The sequence below is a fragment of the Oncorhynchus clarkii genome, chromosome 2 (assembly GCF_045791955.1).
Source record: "Oncorhynchus clarkii lewisi isolate Uvic-CL-2024 chromosome 2, UVic_Ocla_1.0, whole genome shotgun sequence".
In the NCBI taxonomy this organism is placed as follows: Eukaryota; Metazoa; Chordata; class Actinopteri; order Salmoniformes; family Salmonidae; genus Oncorhynchus; species Oncorhynchus clarkii.
The window spans coordinates 20,688,480-20,708,776 of NC_092148.1; the positions used below are offsets into that span (position 1 = coordinate 20,688,480).

Genomic DNA, 20,297 nt, shown 5'->3' on the forward strand with positions numbered 1-20,297 from the left:
CTGTAGCTCATATGGATAGGAAGGTATTGAAAGTTAGACCTATCACAAGAAATATGCCTATAAAATCAGGGAAGTACTGAACTGGAATTCTAATGAATGTAGCATGGATGAGTGGGGTCAGTTACTTCTGTCACGTTTCTTCAAAATCGAACCCAGAAGCAGACCAGGACAAGGAGAGTAGGAAGAAGGTGAGTATTTATTTACAAGTGAATGTGAATGGGTAGATATATCCAGGTGGCGTAGCGGGCAGCGGTGGTGAGTTGATGGGAGTAAATCGGTGGATCCAATGGGGAAGCGGAATCCTCTGACGACCAGGCGGGAATGGGGTAAATGATCCGGGTGAGTAACTGAAGACAGAACAAACGGAGGTAAGTTTAAGGCAAGCAATACATAAAAAACAACAAAACAAATTCTATCCAACTTGAGGCTGATACTATGGCACAACATACTGTTCATGGCTAAAGATCCGGCAGGGAATGGATGTCAGGTCCGGGCTTATGAAGAGGAGAGATGATGATCAGGACCAGGTGTGCAGATAGCTGATGGGATACAGGTGCGGGTAATCAGAACTCCCAACTGGCTACATTGCCCGGCAACAAGACAGGGTGCGTTCCAGGACGCCGGAAAAAACACTCCAGGACAGAACACAGGCAAATAACAGACTCAGGAAACGGGATTCGTGACAACTTCACATTATCTGGTTTTACATTTCCATTTCACATAGAAAAGAGGCTTTTGAAAAGTATCCTTGTAAATGGGTAAAATATAGTACCCTTAGTAGTTAGAGGTAACTAATAAAAATGCTTGGCCCTTTAGTGACTGGAGGCCCTATGCAGTGTGTGTAATCGTCATATAGGGCTTACCCCTCCTAATTTGGAATGCAAAAACATATATATTTTTATCACCGGTATTGCACTTTTACGATGGTCCCTAAACCATCAGAGCGCCAGGAAACAGTATATTGCATTACTCTCGGCTCTCTGAAGCGAAGAATTTGACTATCGGTAAAAACATAGTGTGTACCTTGCTCTCTACGGTCATCCAATTCAATATATATATATCACTCCCATCATCCTAGCACCTTCCGTCAGAAAGCTATTAACGAGCAAACGCCGAATATCGAAAGTAAAAACACATTTACTGCGATATTCTACCCAACCAGGATATATCACAAGAGAAGCTTCTGTGGATTTGTAACAATAAGATTCATTATGTAGTCAAAAAGGACGAACTCCTGAGGTGAGAGATGATGCTTTTAGGTTTTTGCTTTTTTTTCTATGCAAGCCGCCAGGGGCAGGCTAGAGGACATTCCACCAATAGCCTACCGCTTCCTGGTCAAGTAAGCAGCAGGCAGGGCAGCAAGAACATCGTTGGCGGTACAATACTATACACACACCCCCGTCCATCTGGAAACACGGGACGGACTGTGCATACCAACACTGATTGCGTTGGTGACTGTAGGCCAGGGAGGTGTGTCTAGTGCAGTTGGAAGAAAGAGGTAAATGGGTGGTGCTTGTGTGAATATCGTGGCGACCGAGCGGAGGTGTTTTGTAGGTGACTGTGTATCAACAGATGTGCATGTGTCCTAGTAAAAGCACTGCGGCTTTTAATCTGGACAGAAGCAGCTCGTAGGCTACACGAAGTAGGGGACCTGACCGAGGAGGTAGGTCTCTCTCTCTTCCCCCCTCTCGTTCTTTTCCCCCTAGTGTTTCCTTATTTATTGTGACATTTATTTATTGTGTGGCATTTAAATGTCATTTTCTGTGTAAGGAATGGTTTAATGTGCGTATGTTGCAGAATTTCAACGTGGACCTAAGTATAGCTACAACCTTGGAAGGTGAAATTGTGCCAGTCAAGCTCATCTTCTATTCTTCTGTTGTCTGCTACATGCGAACAATGAGTATATTTCAGATCATTCCTCTATGAATTCTGGATGAAGAATATACTTTATTAGGGGGATACCCTCATATAAAGAGGTCGTCACTCCCATTTACTGTAGTTTAACATGTACTACAACATAAATACAGTATTTGGTAATAACACCGTAATAAACAAATTATGGTTGGTTTGTTTATTTGATTCATTGATTCATTAAAACAGCATTTTCATAGAAATTGGAGTAGAAACAATTTGACATTTAGACACGCATTAACTGCAGCAAGATGAATGTCTTTCTTTCTCTCACTCTCTCTCGCTTGCTCTCTCTCTCTCACACACACACACACACACACACACATACACACACACACACACACACACACACACACACAGGATTGTAAGTCCGGTAGCATAGGGCCAGGCCCAGCTGCCTCCTTCCAACAGAACACAGCCAGTCACTCTGTATGTATGGCAACTATTCACTGAGCTGAGCTGGTTTTCTGTTTCTGCTTGTGAGCTGGACAATGAGGCTTTGATCCCTGGCAGGCATTCAACCTAGACTTTGATCCATGGAGAATGCCTACATTATGGTTAGAAACAGAACTCACTGTAATGTGAAATCTGTTATTAGTCAAAGCAAAGGCCTTATGGTTAGTTAATAAAAGCTTGTCTACATCATGATGACGGTATAAACATGTTTGTTGTTGTTGTATGCTACAAGCTAGCGGTTCACTCCAGCTGACCCCCATACTCCTGATTGCTGTGTCAATGGCTGGATCCAAACACTCCAGTGACATTGGCAATCCTTTCCTCCATTTGTGTCATTTTGCAGGTTGCAATATTTCATCAAGATAACAAAAGGGTGAGGAACTTTCCAGGCGGAGAGATAGAGGAAACTGATAAAGCACCATTGTGTCGTAATACAAAATAACAAGAGTTTTTATTACTGGTAATAACAGGTCTGTTTGTTACTGCTACCTTCCTGTTATGGTTGTGCAGGACAGACAGACTGACAGACAGACTGACAGACAGACAGGCGGGCAGTCTTACAAACTGATAGGCTGACAGACTGACTCTGACGAACAGACAGTCAGACAGAAGTAAGTAGCATTGTCGGATGTCTTCACCCTGCTCTCCATTCTCCACCACAATGCAGAAGGGCTTCACTCCTATGGGACAGAGAGAAAGAATGACTGTGCAGAAATAAAATGTGCACATTCAAGTGCAAGTATCAGTGTTTTGCACATGTGCCATAAATCAATGTTAGATAGAGGAGCACAGTAAATTTAGGACAGTGATGTTGGCTCTATTGATTTGGCTGGTATAAATTTGCCTGCCAATTTAAACAGTGACTGCATTTTGTGTGGAGAATGAGAAACTGTAGATAGACACATGCACAATCAACAGCTTTTTAGCCACTCATTCTGTCATGCTAAATCTATTTTAATACTTAATTCTTTATTTTTACTCATTGGATTTTAGGGCAGAGAAATTGGCTCTGGGTTTGTACTCTTTCACAGGGCCCAACACCAGATGACCTGAGCTACAGTTAGACCTCTTAGGTAGACTTTGTCCTGTTCTCTAGCTTGGATTAGTCCAGAACATGTGAAATGGGTCAAATGGCAACAGCACCACGAGTTTCCTGCTCTTTAATGAATTCTGAAATTAATATTTTCCTTCTGGCGAAACCCGAAAGATACATTTTATTGGTAAAAGGGATAACACCTCTTCTCTTGTTCGTCTATTGCAAAGACGCAAAGATATTACCCATGATTTTGTGTTGCCCTGTAGAAGTGTTGCACCGTAGATACCAATGTAAAACAGCCATGTTACCAACGGCTACACACACTAATACTGCTGAAAGGAGGGGGGAGTAATGGCTCTTCTGTTCATTAACAGGAAGTGATAATTATATGTCTGGGGCCACATCCAAAATAGGGCTCTGGTTAAAATTAGTGCACTATTTGGGAAGCAACCTGGAACTAGTCTCTTATCCTCTCAGCTGTTTTAAACACAACTAGATGATGTGGGGACTGGCAAGGCTATCAGCTGTTTTAAACACAACTAGATGATGTTGGGACTGGCAAGGCTATCAGCTGTTTTAAACACCACTAGATGATGTGGGGACTGGCAAGGCTATCAGCTGTTTTAAACACAACTAGATGATGTGGGGACTGGCAAGGCTATCAGCTGTTTTAAACACAACTAGATGATGTGGGGACTGGCAAGGTTATCAGCTGTTTTAAACACAACTAGATGATGTGGGGACTGGCAAGGTTATCAGCTGTTTTAAACACAACTAAATGATGTGGGGACTGGCAAGGTTATCAGCTGTTTTAAACACAACTAGATGATGTGGGGACTGGCAAGGCTATCAGCTGTTTTAAACACAACTAGATGATGTGGGGACTGGCAAGGCTATCAGCTGTTTTAAACACCACTAGATGATGTGGGGACTGGGGAGTTTATCAGCTGTTTTAAACACAACTAGATGATGTGGGGACTGGCAAGGCTATCAGCTGTTTTAAACACAACTAGATGATGTGGGGACTGGGGAGGTTATCAGCTGTTTTAAACACAACTAGATGATGTGGGGACTGGCAAGGCTATCAGCTGTTTTAAACACAACTAGATGATGTGGGGACTGGCAAGGTTATCAGCTGTTTTAAACACAACTAGATGATGTGGGGACTGGCAAGGCTATCAGCTGTTTTAAACACAACTAGATGATGTGGGGACTGGCAAGGCTATCAGCTGTTTTAAACACAACTAGATGATGTGGGGACTGGCAAGGCTATCAGCTGTTTTAAACACCACTAGATGATGTGGGGACTGGCAAGGCTATCAGCTGTTTTAAACACAACTAGATGATGTGGGGACTGGCAAGGTTATCAGCTGTTTTAAACACAACTAGATGATGTGGGGACTGGCAAGGCTATCAGCTGTTTTAAACACAACTAGATGATGTGGGGACTGGCAAGGCTATCAGCTGTTTTAAACACCACTAGATGATGTGGGGACTGGCAAGGTTATCAGCTGTTTTAAACACAACTAGATGATGTGGGGACTGGCAAGGCTATCAGCTGTTTTAAACACCACTAGATGATGTGGGGACTGGCAAGGCTATCAGCTGTTTTAAACACAACTAGATGATGTGGGGACTGGCAAGGTTATCAGCTGTTTTAAACACAACTAGATGATGTGGGGACTGGCAAGGCTATCAGCTGTTTTAAACACAAATAGATGATGTGGGGACTGGCAAGGTTATCAGCTGTTTTAAACACAACTAGATGATGTGGGGACTGGGGAGGCTATCAGCAGTTTTAAACACAACTAGATGATGTGGGGACTGGCAAGGTTATCAGCTGTTTTAAACACAACTAGATGATGTGGGGACTGGCAAGGCTATCAGCTGTTTTAAACACAACTAGATGATGTGGGGACTGGGGAGGTTATCAGCTGTTTTAAACACAACTAGATGATGTGGGGACTGGCAAGGCTCTCAGCTGTTTTAAACACAACTAGATGATGTGGGGACTGGGGAGGTTATCAGCTGTTTTAAACACAATTACATGATGTGGGGACTGGCAAGGCTATCAGCTGTTTTAAACACAACTAGATGATGTGGGGACTGGCAAGGCTATCAGTTGTTTTAAACACAACTACATGATGTGGGGACTGGGGAGGCTATCAGCTGTTTTAAACACAACTAGATGATGTGGGGACTGGGGAGGCTATCAGCTGTTTTAAACACAACTAGATGATGTGGGGACTGGCAAGGCTATCAGCTGTTTTAAACACAACTAGATGATGTGGGGACTGGGGAGGCTATCAGCTGTTTTAAACACAACTAGATGATGTGGGGACTGGCAAGGCTATCAGTTGTTTTAAACACAACTAGATGATGTGGGGACTGGCAAGGTTATCAGCTGTTTTAAACACAACTAGATGATGTGGGGACTGGCAAGGTTATCAGCTGTTTTAAACACAACTAGATGATGTGGGGACTGGCAAGGTTATCAGCTGTTTTAAACACAACTAGATGATGTGGGGACTGGGGAGGTTATCGGCTGTTTTAAACACAACTAGATGATGTGGGGACTGGCAAGGCTATCAGCTGTTTTAAACACCACTAGATGATGTGGGGACTGGGGAGGTTATCAGCTGTTTTAAACACAACTAGATGATGTGGGGACTGGCAAGCTTATCAGCTGTTTTAAACACAACTAGATGATGTGGGGACTGGCAAGGTTATCAGCTGTTTTAAACACAACTAGATGATGTGGGGACTGGCAAGGCTATCAGCTGTTTTAAACACAACTAGATGATGTGGGGACTGGCAAGGCTATCAGCTGTTTTAAACACAACTACATGATGTGGGGACTGGGGAGGTTATCGGCTGACTGCTTGTCTTCTGTTCTCCACCATCCTCCAGATCATGGAGCACAGCCCTTCACACTTCCTCCAGCAGAAGGGCTAAGAGAAGCTTCCAGGCAGCGCTGACTGACCGCTCTGCTCCCCCCATGGCCAACAACAGCAGTCCAGACCAGGGCCAGAGGCAGGGTCAGGGCCCCATAGCCAACAGCAGTCCATCCCAGCCTCTGGGCCAGGCCGGGGCTGTAGTGGCCTCCTCCACCCAGCCTGATGTGGTGGTCTACTGCAAGCTGTGCCTTAGTGAGCACCCCTCAGCAGCAACCAGCACGCTGCACACCTGTGACTGTGTCTTCTGCACCCCGGTAGGTAGACAACACAAACCTGCCATAACTTCTCATATCTGATACTGGGCAGGACAATGCCTGTATTTTCTATTCTCCCTCTGTTTTCATTCAACAAGACTCAGCATTCAAACAACAGGACATATCTATCTGCCGAATCAAAAATATTTATTTAATCACTGCTTTCCTGAAAGCATTTAGTTTCTCTTTCACTTTTATCTCTGGCAGGCAGTACTGTAGCTGACTTTCTATTGATTGGTGTTCAGTCAGCCTGTATCCATCCGCACTGAGGTGGAGGTGACGTGCCTTGACACGGAGAGTGAGATATCCTGGCGTGGGGTTGGCTGGCAGGTGCTAATCTCTGCCTGGCTGCTGGCGTCGCTCGTAGCAGCAGTCTGAGTTGCTAGGCCAAGGTCAAACATAGCGTGCATCCCTATGGGGCCTGGAAAGTCGTGCACTATATAGGGAATACGATGCCATTTGGAACACAGCCATAGAGAGATACTGTCAACACAACACTGGTTACCACTTACAGTACTATGCACTGATTGACAATAAACCCCATGCCTTCTGCATTCTGCTGTTGCTACAGTAGCTGGGTGAGGCTTGGTGTGACTCTTCTGACAAACAAAACGGCAGGTTTTTGCATGAACAGACTCGCAGGACTGCATTTTTTGTCTGCCTTGTCTTTAGCATCAAATCGTTTGTTAGAGAAGAGTCTAGTTCAAGTGCTAGTTACTGTATATCTCAGATACTGTCAACATCAACATCAATCCAGGGCCACTTTTAGTTGGTGAACATTGTGGAACGTTGTAGATAAAAAATAGAATGATCAGAGCTGACATGGTTCCTTACTCTACATGGCTACAGAGAGGCATGTTTCTGAACATTTCACAACATTGTGCGTTGCTGAACATGGCCCTGCTCTCTGGTTCTGTCCATAGACATACATATTATTCACATCTGTGTTTACGTCATTGGTTGTCTGTCCCCTCAGTGTCTGCAGCAGTATGTTCAGCTGGCCATCCGGGAAGGTGGGGGCAGCCCGGTCACATGTCCAGACATGGCTTGTCAGAGGACAGGAGTCCTACTCCACTCAGAGGTACTAGGCTTATACTGGATGTTCTACTGTGCTGTTCTACTGTGCCTGCGACTCAAATGACACCATATTCCCTTTATAGTGCACTACTTTTGACCAGGGCACATAGGGAATTATATAGGGAATAGGGTGCCATTTTGGACACATTCAAAGAACCACTGGTACACATCAATGTTTAGACCATTTGACTATTACACTGCTACTTTGCTATTACACTCATATGTATTTGCCTGTTACCACTAGTAGGGTTGGGTACCGTTGGGTAAGATTAATTTGACAAACCTTTCTACATCTTACATCATGCCACCACACCTTGAACTTGCAAATGTTATTGTCAGGTGTAAATGGTAAATACTCCACAGCACAAGCCAATGTAGTGTTGCGATCAGGTCAGAGAGTTTGGTAATCAACCGCTCTTCTCTTGAAATGATTATCCCTGGTTAAATTCTGCATTTCTATAGAATGCAATACATTTCATTTATGTGGAATGCATTACATTAAAGCCTGTTCTCAGATCTGTTTGTGACAATAACCATAGAAGTTGGCAATACAGCATAAACTGATCTGGGACCAGGCTGGTCCTCCTTTGATTTCAAATCAAATCAAATGTTATTTGTCACATACACATGGTTAGCAGATGTTAATGCGAGTGTAGCGTAATGCTTGTGCTTCTAGTTCCGACAATGCAGTAATAACCAACGAGTAATCTAACCTAACAATTCCACAACTACTACCTTATACACACAAGTGTAAAGGGATAAAGAATATGTACATAAAGATATATGAATGAGTGATGGTACAGAACGGCACAAGCAAGATGCAGTAGATGGTATCGAGTACAGTATATACATACATAAGGTAGATTTTGAGACATAATCACAAACGTGATCCATTCTGTTATTTTTTGTGTTGTTTTGCAGATAGTCTGTTTTGCCCCTGCGGATCAGGTTGACCTGTACCAGCGGCTGGAGTTTGAACGAGGTACGGTACCGTTCATTAGCATTAGCATGCTGGTGAGGTGACTGGTGACGGCTGTCACGGCAACCAGGCTATTTCAGGTCTGGGCCATCTGGTGGCAGTGAGCTGAGCTGATCTGAGCCTGCCTCTATTATCGACATGCCTGGCATATTGTGGGGTTATAGTACCGAGAGAGACTCCCTCTAGTCCTTATCTTGACTCCCTCCCACCCCGTTCCAGTCCAGCTGAAAGGTTCTTGTAACTTTAGTAGCTACTAGACGGTTCGTCAAGATACCAGATTAGCATAAGGCGATTTATAAATAGCTGTTGAATAATTACTATATATTATGAAGTTGTTATTGTTCTGTCTGTCTGCTGTTTTTGTTGGTGAAGAAATATGGTTGGTTGTTGTTGGCTTTAGTTTAGAGACAAAAGTCATTTCTGAGAGCGTGAAGAGAAGAAAACAGTGTAGAAAAAGTCCCAGCTGGTTTGACATTTGGTTGGTTTGCCTTGAAGCAACAACACACTGAAACCAATATTAGTCACCGTTCAGTCATAAATCAAATACCTTAAAAAATTGGATCTAGGAAAAGTCTAACAAAGTGCACAAAATATGTTGTTATGGTGCTCCCCTGATAAGGACAACATGTGCCTTTGTTACGAAAGCAGTTATAAACCCCACTGAAATCCCTGCCCTGGCACATATAGGATAAGCAGGCCTACAGTGCCTTCAGAAAGTATTCACACCCCTTGACTTTTTACAAGGTGGGATTCAAATGGATTTAATTGTCTTTTTTTTCAACGATCTACACAAAATACTCTGTAATGTCAAAGTGGAAGTATTGTAACATTTGTAAAAAAAAAAATGTAATAAAAGAGACTAATATATCCTGATTACATAAGTATTTAACCCCCTGAGTCAATACATGTTAGAGTAACCTTTGGCAGCAATTACAGCTGTGAGACTTTCTGGGTAAGTCTCTACAAGCTTTGCACACCTGGATTGTACAATATTTGCACATTATTATTTTAATTCTTCAAGCTCTGTCAAGTTGGTTGTTGATCATTGCTAGACAGCCATTTCCAAGTCGTGCCATAGATTGTCATGCCGATTTAAGTCAAAACTGTAAATAGGCCATTCAGGAACATCCAATGTTGTGTATATTTGTATATTTGGCCTGTTTTTGGTTATTGTCCCGCTGAAAGATTAATTTGTCTCCCAGTGTCTGTTGGAAAGCAGACTGAACCAGGTTTTCCTCTAAAATGTTCATGTGCTTAGCTCTATTCCGTTTAATTGTATCCTAAAAAACTCCCTAGTCCTTGCCGATGACAAGCATACCCATAACATGATGCAGCCACCACCATGCTTGAAAATATGAAGAGTGGTATTCAGTGATGTCTTGTGTTGGATTTTCCCTTAACATAATGCTTTGTATTTAGGACATAAAGTTAATTTATTTGCCACATTTATTGCCTAATTGGGAACAGGATGCATGTATTGGGATATTTGTATTCTGTACAGGCTACAATGTTGTTGATCCATCTTCAGTTTTCTCCTATCACAGCCATTAAACCGTAACTGTTTTAAAGTCACCATGAAATACCTGAGCGGTTTCCTTCCTCCAGCAACTGAGTTAGGAAGGTGCCTGTATCTTTGTAGATCTGGGTGTATTGATACACCAAGTGTAATATTCAATGTCAGATTTTTTTTTTTTTTTCACTGCTCGACTGAGGGATCTTACAGATAATTGTATGTGTAGGGTACAGCAATAAGGTATTCATTCAAATATCATGTTAAACACTATTATTGCACACAGAGTGAGTCCATGCAACTTATTATATGACTTGTTAATCAAATTTTTACTCCTGAACTCATTTAGGCTTGCCAAAACAAATGGGTTGAATACTTATTGACGCAAGACATTTCAGCTTTTAATTTTAAATTTTAATTTGTACAAACTTCCCAAAAATATAATTATACTTTGGGGTATGGAGGCCAGTGACACAAAATCTCAATTTAACCAATTTAAAATGCAGGCAGTAACACAACAACATGTAGAAAAAGTCAAGAGGTGTGAATACTTTCTGAAGGCACCCGTATGTATCTAGGATCCTCTACCCTCTAGATCTAATACCTTGCTTTGGGTATCATTATATAGACATACATACAGGTAACTGTCAAAATCAAATAAAGCATCTAAATAGGACGTTGGGCCACCACGAGCTGCCAGAACATGGCATAGATTCTACAAGTGTCTTTAACTATTGGAGGGATGCGACACCATTCTTCCACAAGAAATTCCATAATTTTGTGTTTTGTTGATGGTAGAGGAAAACGCTGTCTCAGGCGCCTATCCAAAATCTCTCATAAGTGTTCAATTGGGTTGAGATCTGGTAACTGAGACACACACACAACACACACACACAGACACATACACACAAACCCCCAATGCTCATTTGAGACCCCTCTTTCAAAGTCACTGAGATCTCTTTGAGCCATGGTAGCCAAAATAATGGTGAACTGAGCATGATGGAATGTTAAGTGCTTAATTAATTCAGGAACCACACTTGTGTGGAAGCACCTGCTTTCAATATACTTTATATCCCTCATTTACTAGTGTTTCCTTTATTTTGGCAGTTACCTGTGTATGTACAGTGGGGCAAAAAAGTATTTAGTCAGCCACCAATTGTGCAAGTTCTCCCACTTAAAAATATGAGAGAGGCCTTTAATTTTCATCATAGGTACACTTCAACTATGACAGACAAATGAGAAAACACAATCCAGAAAATCACATTGTAGGATTTTTAATGAATTTATTTGCAAATTATGGTGGAATATAAGTATTTGGTCAATAACAAAAGTTTATCTCAATACTTTGTTATATACCTTATATTTTGGCCCATTCCTCCATGCAGATCTCCTCTAGAGCAGTGATGTTTTGGGGCTGTTGCTGGGCAACACGGACTTTCAACTCCCTCCAAAGATTTTCTATGGGGTTAAGATCTTGAGACTGGCTAGGCCACTCCAGGACCTTGAAATGCTTCTTACGAAGCCACTCCTTCGTTGCCCGGGCAGTGTGTTTGGGATCATTGTCATGCTGAAAGACCCAGCCACGTTTCATCTTCAATGCCCTTGCTGATGGAAGGAGGTTTTCACACAAAATCTCACAATACATGGCCCCATTCATTCTTTCCTTTACACGGATCAGTCGTCCTGGTCCCTTTGCAGAAAAACAGCCCCAAAGCATGATGTTTCCACCCCCATGCTTCACAGTAGGTATGGTGTTCTTTGGATGCAACTCAGCATTCTTTGTCCTCCAAACACGACGAGTTGAGTTTTTACCAAAAAGTAATATTTTGGTTTCATCTGACCATATGACATTCTCCCAATCTTCTTCTGGATCATCCAAATGCTCTCTAGCAAACTTCAGATGGGCCTGGACATGTACTGGCTTAAGCAGGGGGACACGTCTGGCACTGCAGGATTTGAGTCCCTGGCGGCGTAGTGTGTTACTGATGGTAGGTTTTGTTACTTTGGTCCCAGCTCTCTGCAGGTCATTCACTAGGTCCCCCCGTGTGGTTCTGGGATTTTTGCTCACCGTTCTTGTGATCATTTTGACCCCCCGGGGTGAGATCTTGCGTGGAGCCCCAGATCGAGGGAGATTATCAGTGGTCTTGTATGTCTTCCATTTCCTAATAATTGCTCCCACAGTTGATTTCTTCAAACCAAGCTGCTTACCTATTGCAGATTTAGTCTTCCCAGCCTGGTGCAGGTCTACAATTTTGTTTCTGGTGTCCTTTGACAGCTCTTTGGTCTTGGCCATAGTGGAGTTTGGATTGTGACTGTTTGAGGTTGTGGACAGGTGTCTTTTATACTGATAACAAGTTCAAACGGGTGCCATTAATACAGGTAACGAGTGGAGGACAGAGGAGCCTCTTAAAGAAGAAGTTACAGGTCTATGAGAGCCAGAAATCTAGCTTGTTTGTAGGTGACCAAATACTTATTTTCCACCATAATTTGCAAATAAATTCATAAAAAATCCTACATTGTGATTTTCTGGATTTTTTTTCTCATTTTGTCTGTCATAGTTGAAGTGTACCTATGATAGAAATTACAGGCCTTTCTCATCTTTTTAAGTGGGAGAACTTGCACAATTGGTGGCGGACTAAATACTTTTTTGCCCCACTGTACATACATGGACATACATGTGCTTATATACATCATTGGTTTGTTATGTTTCAGGGGTGCAGCTGGACCCTAGTAGAGCATGGTGCCCAGTGCTGGAGTGCCAGGCTGTCTGCAGCGTTGGGCCCAGCTCAGAGGGCCAGCCTACATCCGTGCCCTGTCCAGCCTGTCACACCGTCTTCTGCTCTGGCTGTAGAGGGCCCTGGCAGGGCGGGCACGCCTGCCCCGATCACCAGCCTATGACATCATCATCGCCTGCCTCAGAGAGCAGGTCAGTCAGTCACAGTCAGGGCACCTTGGTGAAAAAAAATATTGCTGATTGAAGTAGTAGTTGGCAGTACTGTTGCTAGTCATTTTGGAAATAAGTCAAATTAACAATTTGGTAAGAGTGTCTTGGCCTTTTGGACAAGCTAGCTACACCCAGTGCCATTTCTGGTGTGGCACAGACAGTGTGCTCAGTGTGTTCCTCAGATATTCTGTCAGTGTCCCTCTCTCTATACAGTATTCCACCCCTTCCACCCTTCAATGTGTTTGTGTGTGTGTGTGTGTGTGTGTGTGTGTGTGTGTGTGTGTGTGTGTGTGTGTGTGTGTGTGTGTGTGTGCGTGTGTGCGTGCGTGCGTGCGTGCGTGCGTGCGTGTGTGGTATTGGAAGGTGTGGAGGAAAGCTTAATGGAATGCCATTGTATCCCTGCCATAGAGGGGAGTCAGTCAGTGAATCCATTTCCTTTGCTTTGGTAACACGAAGTGCCTCATGTACTGGACGAAATGTCCTTGAATCGATGGATTTAATGTACTAAAGTATAACAGCATCAGACAAGACCAGAAAGTGTTCTAAAATCTTAGATTTGAGCCCCAAAGTATGAGAGACAAAATGCCAGTTTGATGTTGTTGTGGGGGATTAACACTATTGGTCCATTTAGTAATACAATGCAGTTAATTCAATCCCTTCGTACCATGGTAATCAGTCAACTGGTTCCCTCGTAGTTTCTTCTCCCCAAATAAATAAAGTTAAGCCGCCAATTAACATTAGTGCTAAATAAAGATGCCAGTCTGTGCCTCAGCTCCCATGGTTTAACCCACCATATAATTATATTTACACTATAATGTATAGATATTATTAACATTCTTATTCTAATTCTGTCTAAACCCAATCTCCCTCACCTCCCCTACCACCTCTCCCCCTACCTCTCCCCCCATTTCCCCCACCTCTCCACCCCTCATCCACCTGTCCCATGGGGCCGGTCATGCAGTGACTCTGATCTGCCCATCAAGCAGTGCCCCATGTGTGGTGTGTACATCGAGAGGAACCAAGGCTGTGCCCAGATGCTGTGTAAGAGCTGCAAACACACCTTCTGTTGGTACTGTCTGCAGAACCTGGATGTAAGTCCACATACAGTTATAAATGCTTCAATAAGTCTGAACCTACATGTTGTATGTTAATGGTGATACTGTATTCCTCTATGTTAAGGTGATATATTTCTGAGGTACTATGATAACTGTTGTTATATGTTAAGGTGATATATTTATGAGGTACTATGATAACTGTTGTTATATGTTAAGGTGATATATTTCTGAGGTACTATGATAACTGTTGTTATATGTTAAGGTGATATATTTATGAGGTACTATGATAACTGTTGTTATATGTTAAGGTGATATATTTCTGAGGCACTATGATAACTGTTGTTATATGTTAAGGTGATATATTTCTGAGGTACTATGATAACTGTTGTTATATGTTAAGGTGATATATTTCTGAGGTACTATGATAACTGTTGTTATATGTTAAGGTGATATATTTCTGAGGCACTATGATAACTGTTGTTATATGTTAAGGTGATATATTTATGAGGTACTATGATAACTGTTGTTATATGTTAAGGTGATATATTTCTGAGGTACTATGATAACTGTTGTTATATGTTAAGGTGATATATTTCTGAGGTACTATGATAACTGTTGTTATATGTTAAGGTGATATATTTCTGAGGCACTATGATAACTGTTGTTATATGTTAAGGTGATATATTTCTGAGGCACTATGATAACTGTTGTTATATGTTAAGGTGATATATTTCTGAGGTACTATGATAACTGTTGTTATATGTTAAGGTGATATATTTCTGAGGCACTATGATAACTGTTGTTATATGTTAAGGTGATATATTTCTGAGGTACTATGATAACTGTTGTTATATGTTAAGGTGATATATTTCTGAGGTACTATGATAACTGTTGTTATATGTTAAGGTGATATATTTCTGAGGCACTATGATAACTGTTGTTATATGTTAAGGTGATATATTTCTGAGGCACTATGATAACTGTTGTTATATGTTAAGGTGATATATTTCTGAGGTACTATGATAACTGTTGTTATATGTTAAGGTGATATATTTATGAGGCACTATGATAACTGTTGTTATATGTTAAGGTGATATATTTCTGAGGCACTATGATAACTGTTGTTATATGTTAAGGTGATATATTTCTGAGGTACTATGATAACTGTTGTTATATGTTAAGGTGATATATTTCTGAGCTACTATGATAACTGTTGTTATATGTTAAGGTGATATATTTCTGAGCTACTATGATAACTGTTGTTATATGTTAAGGTGATATATTTCTGAGGTACTATGATAACTGTTGTTATATGTTAAGGTGATATATTTCTGAGGTACTATGATAACTGTTGTTATATGTTAAGGTGATATATTTCTGAGGTACTATGATAACTGTTGTTATATGTTAAGGTGATATATTTCTGAGGCACTATGATAACTGTTGTTATATGTTAAGGTGATATATTTCTGAGGTACTATGATAACTGTTGTTATATGTTAAGGTGATATATTTCTGAGGTACTATGATAACTGTTGTTATATGTTAAGGTGATATATTTCTGAGCTACTATGATAACTGTTGTTATATGTTAAGGTGATATATTTCTGAGGTACTATGATAACTGTTGTTATATGTTAAGGTGATATATTTCTGAGGTACTATGATAACTGTTGTTATATGTTAAGGTGATATATTTCTGAGATACTATGATAACTGTTGTTATATGTTAAGGTGATATATTTCTGAGGCACTATGATAACTGTTGTTATATGTTAAGGTGATATATTTCTGAGGTACTATGATAACTGTTGTTATATGTTAAGGTGATATTTCTGAGGTACTATGATAACTGTTGTTATATGTTAAGGTGATATATTTCTGAGGTACTATGATAACTGTTGTTATATGTTAAGGTGATATATTTCTGAGATACTATGATAACTGTTGTTATATGTTAAGGTGATATATTTCTGAGGCACTATGATAACTGTTGTTATATGTTAAGGTGATATATTTCTGAGGTACTATGATAACTGTTGTTATATGTTAAGGTGATATATTTCTGAGGTACTATGATAACTGTTGTTATATGTTAAGGTGATATATTTCTGAGGTACTATGATAACTGTTGTTATATGTTAAGGTGATATATTTCTGAGGCACTATGATAACTGTTGTTATATGTTAAGGTGATATATTTCTGAGGTACTATGATAACTGTTGTTATATGTTAAGGTGATATATTTCTGAGATACTATGATAACTGTTGTTATATGTTAAGGTGATATATTTCTGAGGTACTATGATAACTGTTGTTATATGTTAAGGTGATATATTTCTGAGGTACTATGATAACTGTTGTTATATGTTAAGGTGATATTTCTGAGGTACTATGATAACTGTTGTTATATGTTAAGGTGATATATTTATGAGGTACTATGATAACTGTTGTTATATGTTAAGGTGATATATTTCTGAGGCACTATGATAACTGTTGTTATATGTTAAGGTGATATATTTCTGAGCTACTATGATAACTGTTGTTATATGTTAAGGTGATATATTTCGGAGGTACTATGATAACTGTTGTTATATGTTAAGGTGATATATTTCTGAGGTACTATGATAACTGTTGTTATATGTTAAGGTGATATATTTCTGAGGTACTATGATAACTGTTGTTATATGTTTAGGGTGATATATTTCTGAGGCACTATGATAACTGTTGTTATATGTTAAGGTGATATATTTCTGAGGTACTATGATAACTGTTGTTATATGTTTAGGGTGATATATTTCTGAGGTACTATGATAACTGTTGTTATATGTTTAGGGTGATATATTTCTGAGGTACTATGATAACTGTTGTTATATGTTAAGGTGATATTTCTGAGGTACTATGATAACTGTTGTTATATGTTAAGGTGATATATTTCTGAGGTGCTATGATAACTGTTGTTATATGTTAAGGTGATATATTTCTGAGGTACTATGATAACTGTTGTTATATGTTAAGGTGATATATTTCTGAGGCACTATGATAACTGTTGTTATATGTTAAGGTGATATATTTCTGAGGCACTATGATAACTGTTGTTATATGTTAAGGTGATATATTTCTGAGGTACTATGATAACTGTTGTTATATGTTAAGGTGATATATTTCTGAGGCACTATGATAACTGTTGTTATATGTTAAGGTGATATATTTCTGAGGCACTATGATAACTGTTGTTATATGTTAAGGTGATATATTTCTGAGGTACTATGATAACTGTTGTTATATGTTTAGGGTGATATATTTCTGAGGTACTATGATAACTGTTGTTATATGTTTAGGGTGATATATTTCTGAGGTACTATGATAACTGTTGTTATATGTTAAGGTGATATTTCTGAGGTACTATGATAACTGTTGTTATATGTTAAGGTGATATATTTCTGAGGTGCTATGATAACTGTTGTTATATGTTAAGGTGATATATTTCTGAGGTACTATGATAACTGTTGTTATATGTTAAGGTGATATATTTCTGAGGCACTATGATAACTGTTGTTATATGTTAAGGTGATATATTTCTGAGGCACTATGATAACTGTTGTTATATGTTAAGGTGATATATTTCTGAGGTACTATGATAACTGTTGTTATATGTTAAGGTGATATATTTCTGAGGCACTATGATAACTGTTGTTATATGTTAAGGTGATATATTTCTGAGGCACTATGATAACTGTTGTTATATGTTAAGGTGATATATTTCTGAGGTACTATGATAACTGTTGTTATATGTTAAGGTGATATATTTCTGAGCTACTATGATAACTGTTGTTATATGTTAAGGTGATATATTTCTGAGCTACTATGATAACTGTTGTTATATGTTAAGGTGATATATTTCTGAGGTACTATGATAACTGTTGTTATATGTTAAGGTGATATATTTCTGAGGTACTATGATAACTGTTGTTATATGTTAAGGTGATATATTTCTGAGCTACTATGATAACTGTTGTTATATGTTAAGGTGATATATTTCTGAGGTACTATGATAACTGTTGTTATATGTTAAGGTGATATATTTCTGAGGTACTATGATAACTGTTGTTATATGTTAAGGTGATATATTTCTGAGATACTATGATAACTGTTGTTATATGTTAAGGTGATATATTTCTGAGGCACTATGATAACTGTTGTTATATGTTAAGGTGATATATTTCTGAGGTACTATGATAACTGTTGTTATATGTTAAGGTGATATATTTCTGAGGTACTATGATAACTGTTGTTATATGTTAAGGTGATATATTTCTGAGGTACTATGATAACTGTTGTTATATGTTAAGGTGATATATTTCTGAGGCACTATGATAACTGTTGTTATATGTTAAGGTGATATATTTCGGAGGTACTATGATAACTGTTGTTATATGTTAAGGTGATATATTTCTGAGGTACTATGATAACTGTTGTTATATGTTAAGGTGATATATTTCTGAGGTACTATGATAACTGTTGTTATATGTTAAGGTGATATATTTCTGAGGCACTATGATAACTGTTGTTATATGTTAAGGTGATATATTTCTGAGGTACTATGATAACTCTTGTTATATGTTAAGGTGATATATTTCTGAGGTACTATGATAACTGTTGTTATATGTTTAGGGTGATATATTTCTGAGGCACTATGATAACTGTTGTTATATGTTAAGGTGATATATTTCTGAGGTACTATGATAACTGTTGTTATATGTTAAGGTGATATATTTCTGAGGCACTATGATAACTGTTGTTATATGTTTAGGGTGATATATTTCTGAGGCACTATGATAAGGGGCCATGCAGAAACAAGCTGGGCCACTCCCGAGCCTCCGTCATGTGGAACAGAACACAGGTGAGGTGACTCTTCTCATTTTACACTCCAGTAAACCAGGAAATCTGTGTTTTGCTATATCAAGTTTTCTTGTATGCCTGAATCAACAGTCATTGGCCTGCCATTTTGTATGTGACGTTCACATTTATTGGCCTCCTGCTAAACACCCTGTGTGTGCGTTTGTGTGTGTGTGTAAACCTTGTCCTCTTGGCAGGTGGTGGGCATCCTGGTTGGCGTCAGTGTCATCGTGCTGTTGGCCTCTCCTCTCCTCCTGCTGGCTTCACCCTGCGTCCTGTGCTGCCTGTGCAAGCCCTGCCGAGGCAAAAAGAAGAGGAGGAAGAAGAAAGAGCTCACACAGACAGACATACAGCCAGAACTCAGTCCCACCAAGTCATAAAGAGACTGCTCCTTCTTCTTACCACGGTCTGGGAATGGATCCATTCAGTCAGTTCAGGCACTGTTTTTAATTCATGAATGGAAACATCTTTATTGAAAAGAATGGGGTAATTTTCAACTCATTGAATTTTAAATAATGTATTGAATTGACAGAATTGAAAACTGACTAGTACCCTGATTCCCACCATCTCACACACACATACAGTACAGGACCACTGTCTACCACCCTCATGTGCCAAACGTCACGATGCCAAACCAGTCTTGTTACAGTAGGTGCACAAGTGCCTCCATCCTACAGTGCCTGGTATTTGGTGGTATTTGTTTTGCCTTCCATTATATTATGCAAAAGTGTGTGTTGTTTATGAAAAGAATGACTGTAAGTAACATAAGTAACATAACGACTGTAAGTAACATCCTTAACCAATGCAAAACATGGTTTCATAATGTGCTGTGGAAACTGCATTGTGCACTGTATTGGGTACAGGGAGAAAAATGTGTACATCCCAAATGGCACCCTATTCCCTACATAGTATACAACTTTTGACCAGTCCCTGGGGTGCCATTTTGAAAGTAACCAATGATATAGGGCTTCAAAGGTGCACATAGAAATATTTTCTGCTGCTGACAGATTCCACCTGGGATTCCAGACCAAATTTCTGTTGGATTCTATATACTACTACTACTATAATGTATGTAAATATGTATTTATGGAATAGTGTCTATGGTGTTCTGTCTTGTTTCTACTTTTTTTCGTTGATGTTTCTGCATCAGATATTTTGTAAAAGATCAATTGTAATTGAAATAAACAACAGATATTGAACATGCCCTGGCTGCATAAT

General features: G+C 39.7%; 1 protein-coding gene and 1 long non-coding RNA gene across 4 annotated transcripts; one reads left to right on the forward strand and one right to left on the reverse strand.

The window, feature by feature from the left end:
• Positions 1-204: 204 nt before the first annotated feature.
• Positions 205-1,230, reverse strand: LOC139424054 (uncharacterized). The gene is made up of 3 exons (XR_011635899.1): positions 1,024-1,230; positions 450-632; positions 205-347 (listed from the first exon to the last, which is right to left on the reverse strand). It is a non-coding gene; the product is annotated as an uncharacterized lncRNA (long non-coding RNA).
• Positions 1,231-1,326: 96 nt separating this feature from the next.
• On the forward strand, positions 1,327-20,282 carry LOC139424060 (E3 ubiquitin-protein ligase RNF144B-like). 3 transcript variants are annotated; one of them, XM_071175770.1, is made up of 9 exons: positions 1,343-1,663; positions 2,711-2,740; positions 6,314-6,614; positions 7,591-7,695; positions 8,613-8,673; positions 12,893-13,106; positions 14,086-14,215; positions 18,994-19,083; positions 19,277-20,282. In XM_071175770.1, exons 3-9 carry the CDS (start codon positions 6,402-6,404, stop codon positions 19,457-19,459), a joined length of 996 nt encoding a protein of 331 aa, XP_071031871.1. In that variant the 5' UTR covers positions 1,343-1,663; positions 2,711-2,740; positions 6,314-6,401; the 3' UTR covers positions 19,460-20,282. The 3 variants fall into 3 exon arrangements, with proteins under 3 accessions (XP_071031854.1, XP_071031871.1, XP_071031863.1); XM_071175753.1 differs by lacking the exon at positions 2,711-2,740 and having other exon boundaries at positions 1,327-1,663; XM_071175762.1 differs by having other exon boundaries at positions 1,343-2,740.
• Positions 20,283-20,297: the final 15 nt, after the last annotated feature.

Excerpts from the sequence above, each read along its gene's own strand:
- LOC139424060 (XM_071175753.1), top strand. The coding sequence starts at position 6,402 with ATGGCCAACAACAGCAGTCCAGACCAGGGCCAGAGGCAGGGTCAGGGC. Across the intron at positions 6,615-7,590 it reads ACTGTGTCTTCTGCACCCCG|TGTCTGCAGCAGTATGTTCA; the intron begins GTAGGTAGACAA and ends CTGTCCCCTCAG. Across the intron at positions 14,216-18,993 it reads ACTGTCTGCAGAACCTGGAT|GGTGATATATTTCTGAGGCA; the intron begins GTAAGTCCACAT and ends TTATATGTTTAG.